Source organism: Rhipicephalus sanguineus, chromosome 1 (assembly GCF_013339695.2).
Source record: "Rhipicephalus sanguineus isolate Rsan-2018 chromosome 1, BIME_Rsan_1.4, whole genome shotgun sequence".
Classification (NCBI taxonomy): Eukaryota; Metazoa; Arthropoda; class Arachnida; order Ixodida; family Ixodidae; genus Rhipicephalus; species Rhipicephalus sanguineus.
Window position 1 is genome coordinate 60799240 of NC_051176.1, and position 20348 is coordinate 60819587.

The 20348-nt window shown below is 46.8% G+C and overlaps 1 protein-coding gene across 2 annotated transcripts; it reads right to left on the reverse strand.

Moving 5' to 3' along the window:
- Positions 1-1281: 1281 nt before the first annotated feature.
- On the reverse strand, positions 1282-20183 carry LOC119391976 (actin-related protein 2/3 complex subunit 5). Of its 2 annotated transcripts, none has more exons than XM_049414515.1 (4): positions 19913-20183; positions 17086-17149; positions 15045-15221; positions 1282-1530 (listed from the first exon to the last, which is right to left on the reverse strand). In XM_049414515.1, exons 1-4 carry the CDS (start codon positions 20065-20067, stop codon positions 1468-1470), a joined length of 459 nt encoding a protein of 152 aa, XP_049270472.1. In that variant the 5' UTR covers positions 20068-20183; the 3' UTR covers positions 1282-1467. The 2 variants fall into 2 exon arrangements, with proteins under 2 accessions (XP_049270472.1, XP_037515547.1); XM_037659619.2 differs by having other exon boundaries at positions 17086-17158; positions 19922-20179.
- Between the last annotated feature and the right edge of the window lie 165 nt (positions 20184-20348).

Genomic DNA, 20348 nt, shown 5'->3' on the forward strand with positions numbered 1-20348 from the left:
TACTAATTTTCTGTGTTTTCTGGTGATACGAATATTTTTCGTGACCCTGCGATATCTTTATCACCGAGGTTTTACTATATTTAAAAAAAAAGCTAAAAAAAGTATTGCTTCAGTCTGGCAGCCAAATATGCAATTATAGGCGGGAGTTTGAACTATAAAATGGTGCACTGCAAGGCGTACGAAGTTTCAGTTGTGTTTAGATTTTTAATGCATGGCATGAGTGGCGTGAAGCTGCCAAAGCTGTACATGCTATGCACTAAAAATCTGAAATATTTGTGCGCTCGAGTCTTTGTCACTGTTTATCAAGAATGGCTTTGCTGGATAGAAGATGGATGTCACAAAAAGTGTAGTTCAGATTGTGTCTCTTTCGAGAAAATATTTTTCAGAGCTTGCCTCTGAATAATGAAAGAATTTTTTTTGTATTACTTAAACACAAAACCAACTAATTAAGAGACTTCTGTTCCATACAAGTAATGTACTGTTTCTACTACAATTTAGCGAGATGACAAAACATGTAAGGGAAGCAGTTTGTGTCAGATAACAACAGCATGAGGGCGATGGTACACAGATGACGACATCAACAAGGCAGCACACTACAAATTGAGGCTCAGTGATGCGTCATGTTCATCCACTGCACATAAGCGCGGCAGTTGATCGTCTCCACGACCAAAAAAATAGTCCCGCTCATGCACACGCCGATGTTCTCCAAAGGCGGAGCCACTGGCCGTCCCGCTCATGACGTCAGTCCCGAGTGAGCGCCTATTGGTGCAGGCTTGTGTTCATCCGCCTTTGAGGAGGAGATGTCGCTGACTTCTAAACATGAAAATCATGACACGCATGTCATGTACAGCATGACTTACGTGCCACGCTCATGGTGCGCTGGCAACCGTTTCGCTACCTTGATCTACCCCGAAATTGGTAGTGCGCGACGTGACTGCGTGACGAACATAAAACACGAGTTAACATGAAAATCATGACACGCATGTCATGTATCCGACTAAAGAAGTGGCACACGACAGAAGACTGATACTACTGCAAAGTCGCCTGAAAAGGCAAACATTGCTTCACATGAAGGTGACAAGTACTGCCGACTGGCGGAGTTGGTGCATCATATTCATGTATAGCTTTAGCGTAACTCAGTATGAGCATGAAGCAAGGAACGAAAAAGACAGGGCACAGGATGAGCGCTCATCCTGTCGCCTATCTTTTCTGTTCCTTGCTTCGTGCTCATACTGAGTTGCACTAAAGCTATCAAGAATTCTTTCACATCACACAAAGGAATCATCAAACAGGAAAGGTGTTTACTACTCAAGGGGAGTACACATATAACTTATGCTGCCATGTCTATTTACAGCCTTGCGTGTTGGCATGTTCACAAAGGCTCAGTTCAAATTCATTGGTTGGCACCATCAACTCCCCTCAGCAGGCTCTATGGAATGACGACCCTTTTAGCAGCAGTGGGAACCCTCAGACTCTCTTGCGGTCGGTCATGACACGCACTATGGATCCAATGCCACCAGCTGCATAAGCCTGCAAATGCAAATGATGCAGTTAGATGATTGGCTATTCAGTACTACTACTTTTGTATCACATTACATATTGTTCAAGCAAATAATGTGCAAGCACGTTGGACATTATGCTAGTGATTAAGAGTGCGTGTCCAATATCATCATACATGCAGAGGCATTTGCGGAATACTGGGTTACTGGACACTAGGTCTTTTAACGCTTTGTCTAGCCACAGACACACTTTGTTGCGTTCGAAGAGGTTTAAAAAGGCAACATGTCCATGAATGCATTGCTGCCAAAAATTTTACACCAGCAGCAAAACTGCGTACACTAGGTTACTCCAATAACAGTATTTGTGTCTGGCTGGTTCAGTTTTGCACTACCACTCTGGCCTCTCACATATACGCCTCTGGTGACCCGGTAATCAGCAAACACACAGAAGTTATTGGACAACCTAAAGCTCTCGACTAGTGCTGTATTACATTCACTGTCTTCAAGTTTTAAGCTTTTGTCTGGCAACATTCTTTGGTCTTTAGACAAAAAACTAATCAAAGACGGCAGGAATGTCGAGGACTCGACGCCTTTTATTCAGCAGGGCCGCCTGACCAATTCTACGAACGAGGAACACGCTCCCAGTGATGATGATTATATACAGGTGAAGAAGATGAAGGACGAATGCTGTGAATATTGTGCTCACACTAATTTCTCCCTCGCGCGGAAGTGGCCAACCTGGCCGCTGTTTATGGCGATGCCGTACGTCGTAGGAATGGTTTTAAGCGTGACACGTGAACAACCTCCGTGCCACGGCAACGACCATCGGAAGGCATGATAACGGGAGTTACCCGATAGTTCACGGGAGAAGTTTGCTCGACAACAGCGTAGGGGCCAATAAAACGTGACTCAAACTTATCACATAGGCCAGGAACTCGCGTTGGGGTCCACAGCAATACTTCGTCTCCGGGATTGAACTGAACGATGCGGTGAACGTCATCGTAGCGAGTCTTGCGCTCCTGTTGACTTGCCTCGGTATTGAGGCGGGCGTGGTGGCGACAAGTGGCCAGGCGAGAGATTAAGTGCGCACTCGATGACGCCGACGAGTCCACGGGGACATCAAAAAAGGAGACGTCGAGAGGAGATGTCGCTTGACGGCCATAAACAAGAAAGAAGGGTGAATAGCCCGTGGTGCGCTGCGTTGCGGTATTGTACGCAAAGGTCACGAATGGCAGGATGGTATCCCAGTTGGTGTGGTCGGCATTAATATACATGGAGATCATATCCGACAGAGTTCGATGAAAGCGCTCTGTGAGGCCATTAGTCTGGGGATGGTAGCTGGAAGTCGTCTTATGGATGGTATTACATGCGTCGAGAACGTCTTCGAGTAGTTTCGAGAGAAACGCCTTGCAGCGGTCACTCAAAAGGACGCGCGGCGCGCCATGTCGCAAAAAGATAGCTTCCAGGAAGAAAGTGGCGATGTCCTCCGCTGATCCTGAAGGGAGGGCAGCTGTTTCGGCGTACCTTGTCAAGTGGTCGACTGCAGTGACAATCCATCGCTTGCCGGTGGCTGATATTGGCAGTGGTCCGTAGAGGTCGATGCCAATGACTTCAAATGGAGCGTCAGGACATGGAAGAGGTTGTAGGAGTCCGGCCGGAGATGAAGTGGGTCATTTGCGGCGCTGGCAGAGCGAGCATGAAGCAACATATCGCGCTACGCAGGTGGAGAGTCCAGGCCAGGCGAAACGACTGCGAATTTGTTCATATGTTTTGTGAAAGCCGAGATGGCCAGCCTTGGGGTCGTCGTGAAATGCTTCTAATATCTGTGCTCTGAGTGAACGAGGAGCAACGGGAACCCAACGCTGTCCTTCAGGATGGAATACAAAGCGGTAGAGGATCGAGTTTTCCATCTTGAAGTTCTGCAACTGGCGACGGGCGCGGGCGTTGGGAGGACGAGACGAGCCGTGAAGGCGTTGCATAATGGAGTGGCAGTAAGCGTCGCTGCGTTGACGAGACGCGAACGTCTCGTTGCGGAAAGAAGGAAGCAGGTTCAGAGCGGCGAGCGAATGGACTGACGAAGACGCGTTGACTGGGTCGCTCACGGATGACGACAGGCCGGGTATGTTTGACGACGGAGGTAATGGACAACGGCTAAGGGCATCTGCATCATTGTGTTTCTTGCCAGATTTGTACGTAACGTCGAAGTCGTATTCTTGAAGACGGAGTATCCAGCGACCGAGACGTCCAGACAAATTCTTTAACGTCGACAACCAGCACAAAGCATGGTGGTCAGTCACGACGGTAAAGTGGCGGCCGTGGAGGTAAGGTCGAAATTTCTGAATGGCCCAGACAATGGCGAGACACTCCTGCTCAGTGATGGTGTAGTTTTTCTCGGCTGATGTGAGGGTACGACTTGCGTATGCGGTCACGCGTTCGCCAGAACGCTCATGTCGTTGCAATAGAACAGCGCCGAGTCCATGACCGCTGGCGTCAGTATGGAGGAGAGTGGGTGCGGTGTCATCGAAGTGACAAAGCACTGGCTCTGACGTGAGGGCACCTTTCAAGGTGTCAAAAGCCATTTGGCACTCGTCCGTATGACGTTCCCGAAGAAAGGAGTTGGTGAAGCGGTGCGGCAATGGTGGTGAAGTCGCGTATAAAGCGCCGGAAGTAAGAGGCGAGGCCAAGAAAGCTGCGGAGCTCTTTGGAGCGATGAGGCGTCGGGAAGCGAAGAACAGCGGCAATCTTGTCGGGATCAGGCCGAATGCCGTCTTTGCTGACGAGGTGTCCCAATACCTTAATACTTTTGCTTGCAAAGCGGCACTTTTTGGTATTCAGCTGGAGACCAGCAGCTGCGAGGCACGCCAGAACTTCGTCTAGGCGCTGCAGGTGTTGTTCGAATGTGGAAGAAAATATCACTATGTCGTCGAGGTAACATAAGCACGTCTTCCACTTAAGGCCCCGCAGTACAGTGTCCATCATTCGTTCAAAAGTTGCTGGCGCATTGCAAAGGCCGAAAGGCATGACGTTGAATTCGTAAAGTCCGTCGGGTGTGGCAAAGGCAGTTTTTTCCTTGTCGTCCTCGTGCATGGGAATTTGCCAGTAACCCGAGCGTAGGTCAAGGCTGGAAAAATATTCCGCTCCTTGCAAGGAATCTAAAGCATCATCAATGCGAGGCACGGGATATACATCTTTTCTGGTTATTTTGTTCAAGGCACGGTAGTCAACGCAGAATCGCACCGAGCCGTCTTTCTTGCGCACAAGAACGACAGGAGACGACCAAGGGCTTGCGGAGGGGCGGATGATATTTTGCTTGAGCATATCGGCAACGTGCTTGTCGATGATCTCGCGTTCGCTAGAAGAGACACGGTAGGTTCGGCGGCGGACAATAGAAGTTCCATCGGTGTGTATACGATGGGCTGCCGCCGATGTCTGCCCTAGAATAGGGGAGTGTACGTCGAAGGAAGAGATATGCTTCGACAACAACGCCAGTAGTTCGTCTGCTTGCGGCGGAGTCAAATCCGTGCTTATTGAATTGGCGAGAGTCGTAGCAAGAGTAGCATCCGTTGGTGAGCGTGGTTCCGCCCCACTAGTATTCGCAGCCACTACAGAGACAGGTTGTGTGTCCACGCCGCAAACTACAACAGCGCCTTCAGGAAGCAGAATCGGCTCATTTGTGACGTTGAGTACAGCGAGGAAGGCGGTGCCATTGATGAAGCGAACAAGACTCGATGCTAGTGCAATTCCTTTGGATATATAACGGGCTGATGGAGCGACTAGAACGTCACCGTGGTCAATGAAGTCTGAAGCAACCGTAAGAACATGTTCGTGGCCAGGTGGCACCACGGAATCTTTGACGGTTCGTAGGCGATGGCGTGACCAATCTTCCGCGTCGGTAGCATCAGTCTCTTGCATATGTACGAGGCGTTGTCGACAAGAGATGGAAGCGGCAGCATCAGAAAGAAAGTCCCATCCCAAAATAAGCATATAAGCGCAGGAGGTCAACACGGCGAACTGAATATGGTGCTTGATCCCTTCAATGAAAACTCGAACGGTGCACTGTGCTGATGGCCGTATCGTAAAGTCATTTGCGCTACGTAAGGGAGTGCCATTATAAGGTGTAGTAACCTTACGGAGACGACGACACAAATCAGCATGAATTACAGAAATAGCGGCCCCCGTGTCGACCAATGCTTGAATAGGCACCCCTTCAGCATACACTAATAACAAATTGGCCGGGCCCTCTGGAGGTGTTGGTGCTTGTCCGAGCGATGCAGCTTTCCCTCCAAAAACTGCACCAGCTAGTTTTCCGAGCGGTATTCAGAGATAGGGACGACCGGTCGTAGAGGTGATGTTGAGCGTCGCAGAGGGGACGGGGACCGGTGACGTCCTGAGCGGTAGTTTCGAGGTGCGTCGGCTGAAGAAGACGGGGAGAGGGAACGTGTTGAAGGACGGCGCTGGTACTGGTTAGGAGGGGACGTCGAATCTCTTTCGTATACGTCGTATCCGCGGCGTTCGTCCTGCTGGCGTTTGCGACAATATCGGGAAATATGGCCTCGAATGCCACAATAATAACATATCGGGCGAGACGAGAGCCAGGGGGCGTAGAAGGCAGGAGTAGGTGGGACAGGTGGACGTGGCGCAAATGCTGCTAAGTTGGTCTGAGCAGGAACAGGATGCACGCTTTGAGACAAGGAAGGTTGCATGGCAGCGATTTGCGCATATGTCGGGGAAGGAGGTGGTGGCGTCTGAATGTCAGACGTGAGAGCGCAAGCCATGGAGGACAGCTCCTCTTTGATGATGTCGCGCAGACCAGTAGACAAAGAGCGAGGCTGTGGGGCTGGCGGACATGACAGTCCTTGCGCTTGAAGCTCCTCGCGAATCAGAGTGCGAATCAACGTACGCAAATCCGCATCCGAGGAAGGCCGAATGTCACAGGCGTCGGGTTGCAATCGGATAGCTTGTAGTTCATCGAGATGTTGGCAGGTCGTGATGACATCCTCGACGGTGCTGGGGTTTTTGACGGCCAGAGCGTTGAACGCGACGTGGCCTATCCCTTTGAGGACGTGTCGAACCCGATCAGCCTCTGTCATAGCCGAGTCCACGCGACGGCAAAGGGCAAGGACGTCCTCGATGTACGAGGTGTACGTCTCTCCTGGATGTTGTACGCGGCCGTCGAGCTTCCTCTTCGAGACTTCAGAATGGATGTTTGGGGTCCCGAAAATCCTCCGAATTTGTTGAGCGAAGGTAGGCCAGTCAGGAAAGCTGCCCTCGTGGTTAAAAAACCACGTTTTCGCTACGTCGGACAGATAGAAGGCGACGTGACGAAGTTTTTGAGGTGCGTCCCATTGGTTGTACACACTGGTCATATCATATTCTTTGAGCCATACTTCGACATCGTCGCGTGGGAGACCGGAGAAGATGGGTGGGTCCCGCTGCTGGGCGGTGACGGTCCATGCGGGGGCGGGTGGTTGGACGGGGTTCGCGGATGGTCCAGGCAGCGTGTCTTGGGCCATGACAGCGGGTACGCTGAGCAAACGACGACCGGAACGAAGCTCCAGGGAACTCGACGTTGTAGAGGACTTGAGGATCAAAAGCAGCCTCCACCACTCTGAAAGACGGCAGGAATGTCGAGGACTCGACGCCTTTTATTCAGCAGGGCCGCCTGACCAATTCTACGAACGAGGAACACGCTCCCAGTGATGATGATTATATACAGGTGAAGAAGATGAAGGACGAATGCTGTGAATATTGTGCTCACACTAAATTATTTTTTGAAAATAGCATTTATGGAATCTACGTCTATTACCTTTATCTGTCAAGTTTCCTATCTCATAAGGCCACATTGCAGCCCTAATCTAAATTTAAAATCGTTGGGCACCTGACTGTACACCTGCGTTGATGCGAACCACGACATTATATTCAATGACGCCACGCTCACATTCCAGTGCCTTGAGGGCCTACTAATGGTAGCCTAAAAATGTTTTACGAGTGTGTGTGTACACATTTATGACTCCTCACAATTAAGTGTGACAGTTTTCTTGACTTTATCAAAATAGTATAATTTTGCACACGTGTGATATATAAGTAGCTATCCCAGATCGATGAACACGAAGCTAGACGTTAGGAGCACACAAGATAGAAAGCAGATTTTATTTAAAGTTTTTAAAATTTGTCTTTTGTGTAAGCACTTCATGGCAACATTCAAAAGTTTCTTGTAGTTAAATCATAAAAATGCTTCTATTGTTGTTAGTCTTGTGCTTTCGCTATTGGTCCATATGTCATTTGTATATTTTCTGGTGTGGCAGTTACCTGTCTATTGTTGCAAGAACAGAGATTGTTTTGTTAATTATATACCAAAAAAATTGGACCTACAAAAACATTTATTTTTAAAAGCAGGAGAAGAAACTAAACAAGCGTGCCAACTTTTACCTACCGTATATTGCTGATTATAAGTCAACGTTTTTTCCATAAAATGACCTTCCAAAGTTTGGGGGTCGACCTATAACCGGAGTCGACCTATACGCGGAATCATAAAGTCGACTGTGGGGTCTGACGAAAGGCCGTCGTCCTCTGAGTTCCTGCTATTCGACGCATCGATAACATCAGCCGCAGAGGCAGCGGAGTCACGGCAACAGCTATTTCCCAATGCACGTGCGCCGCTTCCGGAGCTGGACATTTTTGCAATCCGAAACTATAGCGCAACCACGCGAGGCGAAACTATGGAGCGCGTTTAAAAATCACCGCCCCGCGGCATTAATGCGAACTGCTTGAGAAACACGGTCTCGAAAGCAGCATTTCAAACCTTTGATAGAAGGCGAACGATGCTCTATGAATAAAGAGGAATTTATCTTGCGATGCGCCCTGCAGTTTTATTATCATACAATAGAAACAATTCGTTGACAAACCATTGGCGTTCCACAGAAAAACTGGCAGCGCCGTGTGAGCTGGCAACACTTCACGGGGAACTAAACCACATGACCAGTCACATGTGCCCTCAGGAGTCTTCGCGTCTTTTTGCACTCACCGCCTGTTCGCCATTTCTGCATTTCGCTTCGCTTGCGAGCAGTGGTGTGCGCGATTTGCAACGCTGCCAAACAGACGCCAAGATGCCACTACACCGGCAACAGTACAGCGCTGCTTTCAAGAGGCAAGCGATACTCTACACAGAGTCGGAAAGCAACGTTGAAGCAGGGCGCAAGTTTGATGTGTCGGAAAAGTGCGCGAGGGAATGGAGAAAACAAAGGACCAAGATCTTCGCGTGCGCTGCTACACGCCGTTCCGTTCGCGGACCGAAGTCTGGACGATACCCTGCCGTTGAGGAGGCGGTTCGAGATTGGGTTCACGACCAGAGAAGCAAGAGCCTGAGTGTTTGCTACGATGATACTGAAGCAAAACCACTCAGAGAGTGCCAAAACTTGGATCTTGAAGTCATCGATAACATACTATCAACGGGAATAGGTGCAGTCACGAAAGTGTTAAAATAACCTGGAATGAATACTGCATGCAGTAAAACAAGAATGGATGTTCCAGGCCCATTTGAACAAAAGTTATGGTATGTTGAACATTCCCAGCTTGATCTCAGTTTGACCAAACTCAACATTGCTCACTTGCCAAATATTCAACGTATCATAACTAGAGCTGTGCGAATACCAAATTTTTGGGTGCGAAGCGAATTCGAATAAAAAAGATTGAGTGCGAATCGAATCGAATAATTTCGAATAATTTTCGAATATTTCTCAACCATTTTTCGAATAATTCGAAGTGAAATTACAGAAAAAGTTGCACAGAATCCCTAAGTATGTTCTTGTGAGATAGCAACATGAAAGTGTTTCTTTTCGCTAGGTTGATGAAGCGCTGGCGGGGTCATATTTCATAGTTATGTTTCTTACCAAGAATGAGGCAATGTAGAGGCCGAATTGTATTTATGTACATGATTTGGTGCAACCAAAGTGTTGCCGACAACACTTTACATGTGATAGGCAGAGATGCCATTTCCTCAGCCTCTCCTTCTCTTTCAACTTCTGTGGAAGCCCAACTGATGTGGCAGACAAGGGTGTGCGCCCTTCAAGTCCGGAGTTCCAAATCTGCCTCGTAGATGTCAATATATAAGAACATCTGAAATTTAGGATGCTAAAAAGCTTAGGCGTCCGATTTTTCGGACTTCCTACCCAAATTTCAGGTCCAAAACAGCATTAATTGAGCCCCCAACTCTGCCACATCTTTCATCTCCATATTAGAACCAGCGTTTTCTTGAGTAATACATTTGCGACCGCAGCGGAGCTTGAAAGGCAGCTTTGCCGCAATACGGGGGTGTGATGAGGTGAAGCATATTGAAAATCTAGGGACCACTTGCAATTGGACGTTGACTGGGTCTTGGCAAAGTTCGACCGTAACGGAGCTTGAAAGGCAACTTTGCCGCAATACGAGAGTGTAATGAGGTGAAGCATATCGAAAAACTGGAGGGGTCACATTCAATCGGACGTTGACTGTACTATTTGTTTTTGGGAAGTTCGAATAGTAAAATTCCAGTGCGAATCGAATAGCAAACGCTATTCGAAAAATATTCGAAATTTCGAATATTCGCACACCCCTACTATAAATTAAGGTTTTCGTTAAGGTTGTATCAAACAAAAGAAACTAGCCCTCGAAACTCCCTTCCTTAGTAACAGCTACTTACAGCTTTTCTACAGCCAGTTTTGCTTTCGTTTCCCAGAGATCATACAGCATCATGATGTCGTAATCAAAAAGATGGTCATGTGAGACCAGCACAATGAGACATTTTGATGTTCACTTGGGCATCATTAATGCTGTTAAATAGGTCCTTAAAATGAGTAGCAGCACAAGGAGTTCGGAAGAGGAAACCAGCAAAAAAACACGAATACAGAGAAGGAGAACAACCAGACAGGACAAACGCTGGTCCTGTCTGGTTGTTGTCCTTCGTGTTTTTTGCTGGTTTCCTTTTCCGAATAATATGAACCAACTCGCCCAGCACGGTACATTATTGAGAAAAAGGAGTGATTGAGCGTGCAGGAGGGAGTGGCATAAACGCCATAATGCGCCCTGTTTCACCACGTGACCACTTTCTGCATCACTCTAAAAAAGACAGGGCGTGCAAACACGAACACAAGAAAGAAGTCAGGACACCACAAACGTCTGCATCACAATACGAGACCCATAATCAGGAAAAAAAAGACTTTAACTGGCTGTAACTGCTTCACAGTACTATTAACATCCAATGAAACGCGAACAGCAGAGCGCGTGCCACAAGCATTAGCGATGGTATAGTGCACGACGTCCAGTCATCAGGATTGAAAGGTGCGCACATCCGGTTGGGCAGCACTGCGCGATTCCCCCTATAGTGAAATATTTTTGCTTCTGTTCTAGTTCTGATATTTTAAAGAAAAAAATAAGATATAAACGAACACAAAAAGTGGCCAAAAGCCCCAGGCATGCCCACACCGGCCACCTTTATCATCATATCGGAACTAGAACAGAAGCGAAAAATCACACTATAAGGGGATCGCACAGTGCTGCCAAACCAGATGTGCGCGCCTGGCAGTGACTGGGCAGCGCGCACTAAACCTTTGCTAATGCTTGGGCCACGTGCTCTGCTGTTGGCGTCTTATTTGACGCTGATAGTACATGTTCACACCTTCTTTCTGTCTGCAGAATTCTGAAGTGTCGAACCTCATTTTTCACTTCAGCCTGAACACAGTGACGAACGCTCTACTATAAATGTATGGTACTGTGCCATGTCCGCACCCAGTTTTCACAGCATCCGGCAGAAGACAAAAAAAGATAGCCACCAATAGCCAATGCAGTCACCTCAATTAAAATATGATCAATGATGCCCCTTAAAGGGACACTAAAGAGAAACAATGAATTGGTTTAGAATGATAAAGTGTGCTCGGAGAACCCTTTTGTAGTTTATTTCACCACCATAGGTTTATTATAAGAGGAGACAACCAAGTTCAAAGTTTCATTTTTAAATTTCGCGCTGAACTTTGTAATTCGTGACGTAAAAGCATTTAACGTATTTTGGCACCCACTGGCTCGACGAAATTTCCACAAACTCGTTATGTAAAGTCTCTGGCCCCCTCAGAGAACAATGTACTTCGATTTAACCGATTAGGAACTACGCAGGCCCAAGCAGGCGTCGTCAAAAATATGTGATGTCACGGCAAATGGTGCGGGAATTCCAAGGTGGCGTCGCCACCTGTATTTTTTTTTTTTGCGCGTTTTCTCGCTTATTAAGCGTCTTCTCACAGCAAGCGTGGTGTTTTTGGTATCGCGGAAGACTACTTTACTAATGCAAGAAAAATCGTTTTGCTCTTTAGTGTCCCTTTAATCTCGTTTTGCTATAGCGCAGCTCAGTTTGAGCCTGAAGGAAAGAGACAAGAGCAACGAAGGAAATGACAGGCAACAGGATGAGCGCTGAACTTCCAACTTGTCTTTATTCCATAACCCTATAGCACATTATATGGCTCGCTTACAGCACACGTGATGCTGCACACACAACCAAAAAAAAAAAAAAACGTCTGGCGCAGCACACGTGACCAAAAAAACGCAGTTGAAACCAATATCAAATATTTCAGTTTACAAGTACACATCAGCACTTCACTGAACACATGTTGTCTACCCAAGCAAATCGCTACTCTGTGCTTCAGGAATGCCCTGATAAAGTCATGCCATCATGCTATGGCTGGTAGTTTTGCAGGACAAAGTAAGCGAAGTATACATTGGCCAGCCAGGACGCTGCATCAACGTGCGTCTAAGAGAGCATCAATCAGCAGTAAGGTCTTTAGGAGCTTCACATCTTGCAGCACACTGTAGGGAGTGCGGCTGCTACACTGTTTTATACGACACTGAAATAATCTTTCGAAATAGCAATCAGCTAACACGTGAGATGACTGAAGCTTTTCATATTAGAAAAAGAGGAGACCAGTGCGTCAGCCAACCTTCAGTTTTGTTATATGAGAAGGCGTTCGTTTTCCTTGATCGTATTCCTCGATAGTTTATAGCCATAGTTAACCCACAATTGTCATGTTTTGCCTGGGAGAACCTTTGCCTTCACACGCATGCGTAGGTCAGCTTTTTGTATTCATATGCTTCCTTGTCAAATAAATCTTTCAGCTGCGAGTAAGCGCTTGTACTGTCCTTCCTTTTTCGTCTTCATCTGTAGTGCATTTAGTTCAGTTGAACCATGCATTTACTGACACACGGCAATGAGTTACCTGACACACGGCGATGAGAAAAACACCATATCGGGCGCTAATGCATGGCATGCAGAGCACGGAATTAAACCAGAGAACATCTACACTGCGTAGTCACAGAACACCTCTGCATGCCACACATCAGCCGGATGCTCTCCCACTTCGCCGCTCCGAAGGTGAGGAGAGCATTAAGGTGAGTTCTCTCCTTGCAGCAGCAGTGGTCGTGCAATTTGAAAAATGTGTTTACAAAACCTCGAGCCACCGTTATTGCGACTCTCGTTCCCTTTCAGTAAAGTGACAGTGGATTTTTTCTGATGGGAGCGCCAATTCCCAGAATATTTCCAGACTATCCAAAATCCCCTAGGATTCCCGGTTTTCCCAGTTGGCAGACACCCTGGCCTCATCGTCTTGACGGGATTGTGTCACTGTAGTGATCACGTGGCACAACTATACATTCAAAACACGCGAGCACATGAACAAAATAATGCAAGCATTGAATTTTATTGGGGAAGGTATAATATGCAAAAAAATGCATGCTCCTTTTCTTCTTTTCACAACTTGAGTGGCGTGTGAAATGACAGACGTTCACCTCATGCTTGTGTTTGCATTCTTTTTTTTTTACATGCTATGTTTCAATAACTGGCCTCACATACTTATTCACACTTAAAGCTGAACATTTTCACAGATTTGCCTGTCTGGTTGGGTTAATTAATTAAGACTTTCAAAGGGCTCCAACCAAAAATGGGTTTATTTCCCGACGTTTCGGAATCAACTCGATTCCTTCTTCAGGGGGAGTGACAGCGGAAGGGTCGAGGTGCAGCTCTTAACTTCTCTTTCGAACCAGCTGTGGAGAAGGAGGGAAGGCGCGTCTTCTTTGGTGGTGAGGGTGTTGAGGGGGTTGCGGTTGCCGCGTTTGCGTGGGATTGATGGGCTGGGGGCGGCCGGGGACGGTTTTGCTCACTTGCGACTTTGTTTGAATTTGTTTTTCTTGCTGTAGCTAGTCCGTGAATGTATACTGACGGCAGGTTTCCTTTGCATCGGTTTAAGTTGCCTTCGGTGTTTTGAATGAACCATGACTCCAATAACAGCCGTTTTTGTTGGTTAGTTTCTGTTGTTAGGATTTCGGTTTTTTCAAAGTCAATCTTATGGTCGGCATCTTCCGAGTGTTCTGCAAGGGGGTTCCGCTGTCTTGAGAACGTCCTGACGTCGTTTTTGTGCTGTTTAATTCTTTCGGTGAAGTTTTTTGTTTCGCCAATGTATGCGGCCTGGCAGTCGGAACACTTGATTTTGTAGACGACGCCTTGCGCTCTTTCTCTTGGTGGAGGTCCCTAGGTTTCGGTAGCAGAAGATTTATTGTGTTGGTTGGCTTGTGTGCGACCGTTATGCCTTCCTTCTTTAGGAGTCTGCTTATGGCTTCACTGGTGCCTTTCACGTAGGGCAGAGAGATTCACTTCTGAGAAGGCGGAGACGCTGGGGGATCCGTTGGAAGTACTTTTCTTTTTTGTCGCCGGATTGCTTTCCGAATGAAATGGGGCGGGTAGCCGTTTTTTTGGAGTTCGTTGAACACGGTGTTTCTTTCTTTCCTTCTGTCTGATTCTAACGTGCAATGCGTTTCCGTTCTTCTCACCAAAGTGTTGACTACTGACTACTGATACAAAGTGTTGACTACTGAGACAGCGGAACCCCCTTGCAGAACACTCGGAAGATGCCGACCATAAGATTGACTTTGAAAAAACCGAAATTCTAACAACAGAAACTAACCAACAAAAACGGCTGTTATTGGAGTCATGGTTCATTCAAAACACCGAAGGCAACTTAAACCGATGCAAAGGAAACCTGCCGTCAGTATACATTCATGGACTAGCTACAGCAAGAAAAACAAATTCAAACAAAGTCGCAAGTGAGCAAAACCGTCCCCGGCCGCCCCCAGCCCATCAATCCCATGCAACCGCGGCAACCGCAACCCCCTCAACACCCTCACCACCAAAGAAGACGCGCCTTCCCTCCTTCTCCACAGCTGGTTCGAAAGAGAAGTTAAGAGCTGCACCTCGACCCTTCCGCTGTCACTCCCCCTGAAGAAGGAATCAAGTTGATTCCGAAACGTCGGGAAATAAACCCATTTTTGGTTGGAGCCCTTTGAAAGTCTTAACTTATTCACACTGCAGGACCAAATTCAGGTATATTGAAGCATAGTCCTGTGCCCACACTGGCCACAGTGTACAGCCAGGAAGCACAAAGGCGGATTTTCGCAAAAGGACTGTGTATTAACAGCAAAACAACATTTTTTTTGCATGACCTAATGGTAGCAATGAGTTGCACACTAAAGCTTTACCTTTTCGTGCCAAGCCAGTAGATGGCCTGAGCTACCCTCCGAGGGGCTTTCAAAGCCACGGTAAATGTACTTCATCAGCACGTCCACTGCCTCTGGGTCCAGACCACGAACCGCCTGCTCCATCTCGCTTGCCTTCACTGCCAGCAGGACACGCATGGCCAGGGCATTGGCTGCATCCTGAAATGATGATGCTCTTCATGCACTCAGGCATCTCAATCATATCAGCACAGGACTCACTGAGTTTACTCCCATGTGTACAAACAGTACACAGGCAAGGGTGGTTTTTACGCACTTGTTCAATATGTTTGTATGTACCTGGGAGTAAACTTGGTTGATGCCTAGCGTTCATTCTGTCTACATGTCTTCTCTTGTGTATGTGCTTTTAGTTTGCACTGCTAAAATGATGTGAGAGTTCCAGCAACCAACTAGCCCGCTTTACTGCTTTGAATGGACCACCTAGTGGCATACAAGCTGCTCAGTGCTGCCACTATGGGTGTTGACATATATGAGCACCGTGCATCCAGCTTAGTTTATTAGGAAAGATGCCAATAAATCCACTTTCTATCCTGCCTAATAAATTCAGATAGAAGCACAGTGCCTAGTGATGCTGGAGACACTTCCAGAATGAACCAAGTGATGCACTTGCCATCAAGAGCATATCTTGTATCTTTCTGCACTAACCTTAGCTGCTCATCGTTCAACAGGGACTGAATATGGGCAAGTTAAAATGTAACTGATGTACCATTGCTCGTTTCTACCATACCACAAGAATGCCCTTTTGATAGCCTCACCCTATGCAAAGCACAATAATGTTACTCGCATTTTACCTTCTCTTTAATATTGCAGTCTACTGTTTGCACTTATTTGATATAAATAAACTAGTAGCTCAGAAGCAGCAAGTTCGGCAGTAGTAATTGCCTCCTCCAAACTTCACTCGTGTCCTTCATTTCGGTATGCTACCTGGCAACACATTTAGCATATTCAACATGACAGTCAAAGGTTTTTTTCTGCAATAATAAACATGAGCACCAAATATCTGGTGAACATCCTAGGTGTTGTGCCCCACTAAAAGATCAGGGAAAGAACAATTCAAGATGACAAGACAGAATGTCCCCATTAGTCTGCAGTGGTTTTGTTCTAGGTGACCGAGTGCCATCTCGACCAACCGCAAACTCTCTGAATTGCACAACTGAATTCACCAACCACACATGCAAGGTCTGTTAAAAAAGAAAGTTTGGATGATTAGCTGCACGGAGACCAATAACAGTTCTGCTGTGTGTGACAAGGAGCAAGTCTTATGAGATCATCAAACAAAGATAACATGCTTGAACACCACATGTTAAACACAGTCCATAAAAATGCACGTCGCTCACTTTCAATTAACTGAATGCTTGGTTTGTTAAAGGGACACTAAAGAGAAACAATCAGTTTAGATCGTTAAATTGAGAACTCTAATGTCATTAATTTCACCATCATAGGTTTATTAATAGAGGAGAAAATCAAGTTCAAAGTTTCATTTTTAAATTTCGCACCAAAATCTCCCTGCGTTACGTCACAGATTTCAAAGTGTACTTATCGTATTTTGTCAACATTGGCACAACAAGATTACCCCAAACTTGGTATGTTAGGTATAGGGCCCCTCAGAGGACAATGTACTTTATTTTTACCGATAAGGAACTATGTAGTCCCTAGTAGTCGCCGTCAAAACATGTGACGTCACGGCAAATGGTGCGGAAACTTCAACGTGGCATCGCCACCCACATTTTGTTTTGCGTGTTTTCTCGCTTACTAAGCGTCTTCTCGCAGCAAGCATGGTGTTTTTGGTATCGTGAAAGAGTACTTTAATAATATGAGAAAAATCATTTTGCTCTTTAGTGTCCCTTACAGTGAAAAGTGCATGAAAAAACAGAGAGCTCTCACATTCATTGTACAAAGCATTTAAACACCATGTTATAGAAATGAAGGTGGGAACAACACAGGGTAAAGCAAAGCAAACTTGGCAGCTAGGTAAAAACTGCCTGCAGTCATGTTTACAACTCACCTTTACACTTTGGCATTTGGAGCCTATGGGAGCTGTCTTTAAGATGATCTTTAGTGCATCCACGGTCTTTCCCGTGATGGAAGTTATGGACAATGACCATTGCCAAATGGAAACTTCAGCAACTTGCCCAGCACTTAGTAGCAGCAAGCAAATTCCCAAATTCAACCAAAACGGTTTCTTTAAAGGCACTGACAACCATAGGTCGGCAAACTCACTCATGCATCGCCTCACTCGGACTCAGATCGAGCCATAAGCCTGAGTCTGAATGAGTCCAGGTGAGTAATATTTCAGCGAGTCCGGCTAAGGAAAATTTTGGTGCGTCTGAGTCCGAGCGAGTTCAGTCGAGGAAAATTTTGGCGAGTCTCTGAGCCCTAAGCGCAAGGTATATTGCTTGAGTGAGTCTGATTGAGCTCCACTTTTTTTTTTGTCGACCTATTGTCCTATCTGTTCATCTTAGCATTATGTCAGCTCACGTCTCCACCCATGTCTACACACACATATTTGAACGCACCAGCGTTCGCACGCCAGCTTAATTATTGATCAGAGGTGTGAGTTACAGAAGGGGGAGATAGTGCCTTGACCGCAATCTTTTTCCCGGGAAGTTTCTAATAAAAATATCTCGTGTGAGTCACATTTGAGGTTACTGCCCCCTTGTATGTTAAGTAGGCATATTTTGAATTCTTTTTCCTGGCTTCGTGCCTTTCGCCTGACACGTGTGCTCTTGTGTTTCACTTCCATTTGTGTATTTGGGCTGTTCTCTATTTTTGTTTGGGGCAAGGCAGTGGCATTTTCTGTGCCTTTCACCAGCGACGATTCGGTTGGCTTAGTTGTGCGAATGCTGTTGTCATAACTTTCATAAAGGTTCTCATTGTGTGATCTTGTCTTGGCGATTATCGACGGGTTTGTGGGGGACTGGTGTGGTGATCCTTGTTTAGGCCTAAACAAATCGTGACTTCTTTGGCCAGTACGTATACAATTTGGGTGCCTGTTGCTTCAGTGTACGTCCCTGAAACTGTTTTCATCCATTGGGACAAACTCTACCTGTGGGCCAAGCGTGGTGCATAGTTCGCTGGCTTGCTTGTTCCACTCTCAGCAGGCAGTCCTTATGTTGCCAGTTCTGGTGTGGTACATATAATGTAATGGTGTTGAAGAGTGTCTTGACTCCAAGATGTCAGTTTCTGTTTTAACCGCTCTATAGACCTGTTCGGCTCTTTTTCATTTACTATGTCGGTAGTACCAACATGCAGTAGCAGTTGGAGCTTAATATCGGATGAACTTGCATGTTCTATCTTGTTCTCAGCTCAAAGAAGGGCCTCCTCCATGGTCGCTCCTGCTTTCGTTGTGACGCGAAGTCTCCAGTCACTAACATCCTTGTGAAGCTGTCATTTCAGACAATGAGCATTTGAGTCTCCAAGCACCACTGAGTGTCTACGTTGCTATTGTGTGTCCTTTGGCTGGAGCTTAGGTTGATTCTATTCCTTTGGAACTGGTTTCTGATTGGTTCTGTGTGTTGGTTTGTCCTTTGTGGGGCTCTCTACCCAGTTGTTTTTCCCACCCTTCAGCCATCGATCTGCCTCTCTATCCTCTTCAGTCTCTTTTACCCTTTGGATGGCACTAGCTGTCCAAAAGCGCTCGGAGAGCACCAAAATTTGAATTTGTATTAATCGATAACATACCATCAATGGGAATAGGCGTGGTCACGAAAGTGTTAACTAGTGGCGAGGTCCCATTATATGAAGGTGAAGTGATAACTGTATCAAGCCAACCCATATCCGAGAGTTAAATCCCAGCAGCGTGTTCACAATATGCAGAACCACATGTTACAACACTGTCTCATCTCAGTTGCCATTTCTACTGAAATTTTTCCCAGGTTACTGTATGACAAATGCATCAATTTCAAAGATGTGTTACGAGATACACTGGTCTGCCCAAACTTTGTAGCAGGGACTATCGACCACTCCATTGCAGCAGAAAAGCACATCTCTTGGCTGTTGCATACGAGTACAAAATGCATTTGTTGCGGTCCAACTACATGGCACAAGAAGCATTCAGGATCATGCCCAATCAATGTGTGCATGCTGCGGTCCTTTGGAAACGGACTTGTGGCCACCCTCGCATATATGCTCATTGCCACATTAGCGCTCACAGCCCAAAGCCGGGCGAGCGGAGCGTTGCGAGCATGGTTGCGAGTATGAATGGCGTCACCGTTGCTTGGGTAAATATTAGCTCGCAATGCACACAAACTTTCTGCATTTAGCGAAGCGGAAGGGCAACGAAATAAACTCATCACACCGCACATCAAGCGTTAGCATGCTACTTCGTTAACTCGTTCAGACGCTGCGCGGCATGACACGCCCAGAAACCACTTCCGATTGACTGCACCCAACACTTTCGCCGGAGCTGCTCGCCTGCACTTCGGCGAGTGAAGTGCTCAAGTGAGATCGCGCGTGAAGTAAACGAAAATAGTCAAATGCAAACGCGAGATTTGCGCCCCAGCAAGGCGTGAAAGCAAAGTGCGCGGTTCACTCACGCATGAGACGCCGCGTCGGCTTCTACCAACGCAAGGCGACGCCGTCAGCGGTAAAACTGCTGAGTCGCGGTTTAAAGAATCGTGAAACGGCAAGCAGAGGGCTACGGTTGACCGGCCTCCAGTCGGCAATCTTTCGACCCACTTGAACCTAGCGACCGGTGTCAAACGGCCACTTTTGATCGGGCCCGACCCGGATCAAATTTCTTTATCAACTAGAAAGAAGCCAATTACTTTTCGGCAATTTGATCGGGCTTAATCGCGATCAACAGTGCACCATGTGGTATTAAATACACTGAGAAAGGATATTGGTTGAGCAGGTGATTCACTTCTTGCTCGTCGGGCCCGGCCGGTGGCGATTGTGCATCCAAGCCTTCCTCCTCCTTGTAGTTGTCCTCGTTGTACTGGTCGATGTCGATTTTGCGGAAAGCCGAGCTCTCCGTGTTTTTAGACATCGTGAGCAGTGAACACGGTAGCCAAAACAAAACGAGCTAGACGAGCAACAGCAGACGCGATCTCTCTACATCCACCCTACACACACACACACCCACACACACAGCCGGATTATGATTGTTCCGGCAGTTCCGGTAGGGTGGCTAGTTCCGGTGCAAAGGATGAACACGCCGACAACCTGAAACGGCCAAGCCCATGCGCTGCAAGAAAAAAAAAGCAGAACTAATCATGCAATTAAAATTACCAAAAAATATGCACTATAACTAAGCTAAAATTACTATTT

Coding starts and splice junctions, on each gene's coding strand:
- LOC119391976 (XM_049414515.1), bottom strand. CDS start 20,067: ATGTCTAAAAACACGGAGAGCTCGGCTTTCCGCAAAATCGACATCGAC. Junction 17,150..19,912: donor CTGCTCAACCAATATCCTTT/CTCAGTGTATTT, acceptor CACGGGAAAGAC/CGTGGATGCACTAAAGATCA. Junction 15,222..17,085: donor CCAAATGCCAAAGTGTAAAG/GTGAGTTGTAAA, acceptor TCATCATTTCAG/GATGCAGCCAATGCCCTGGC.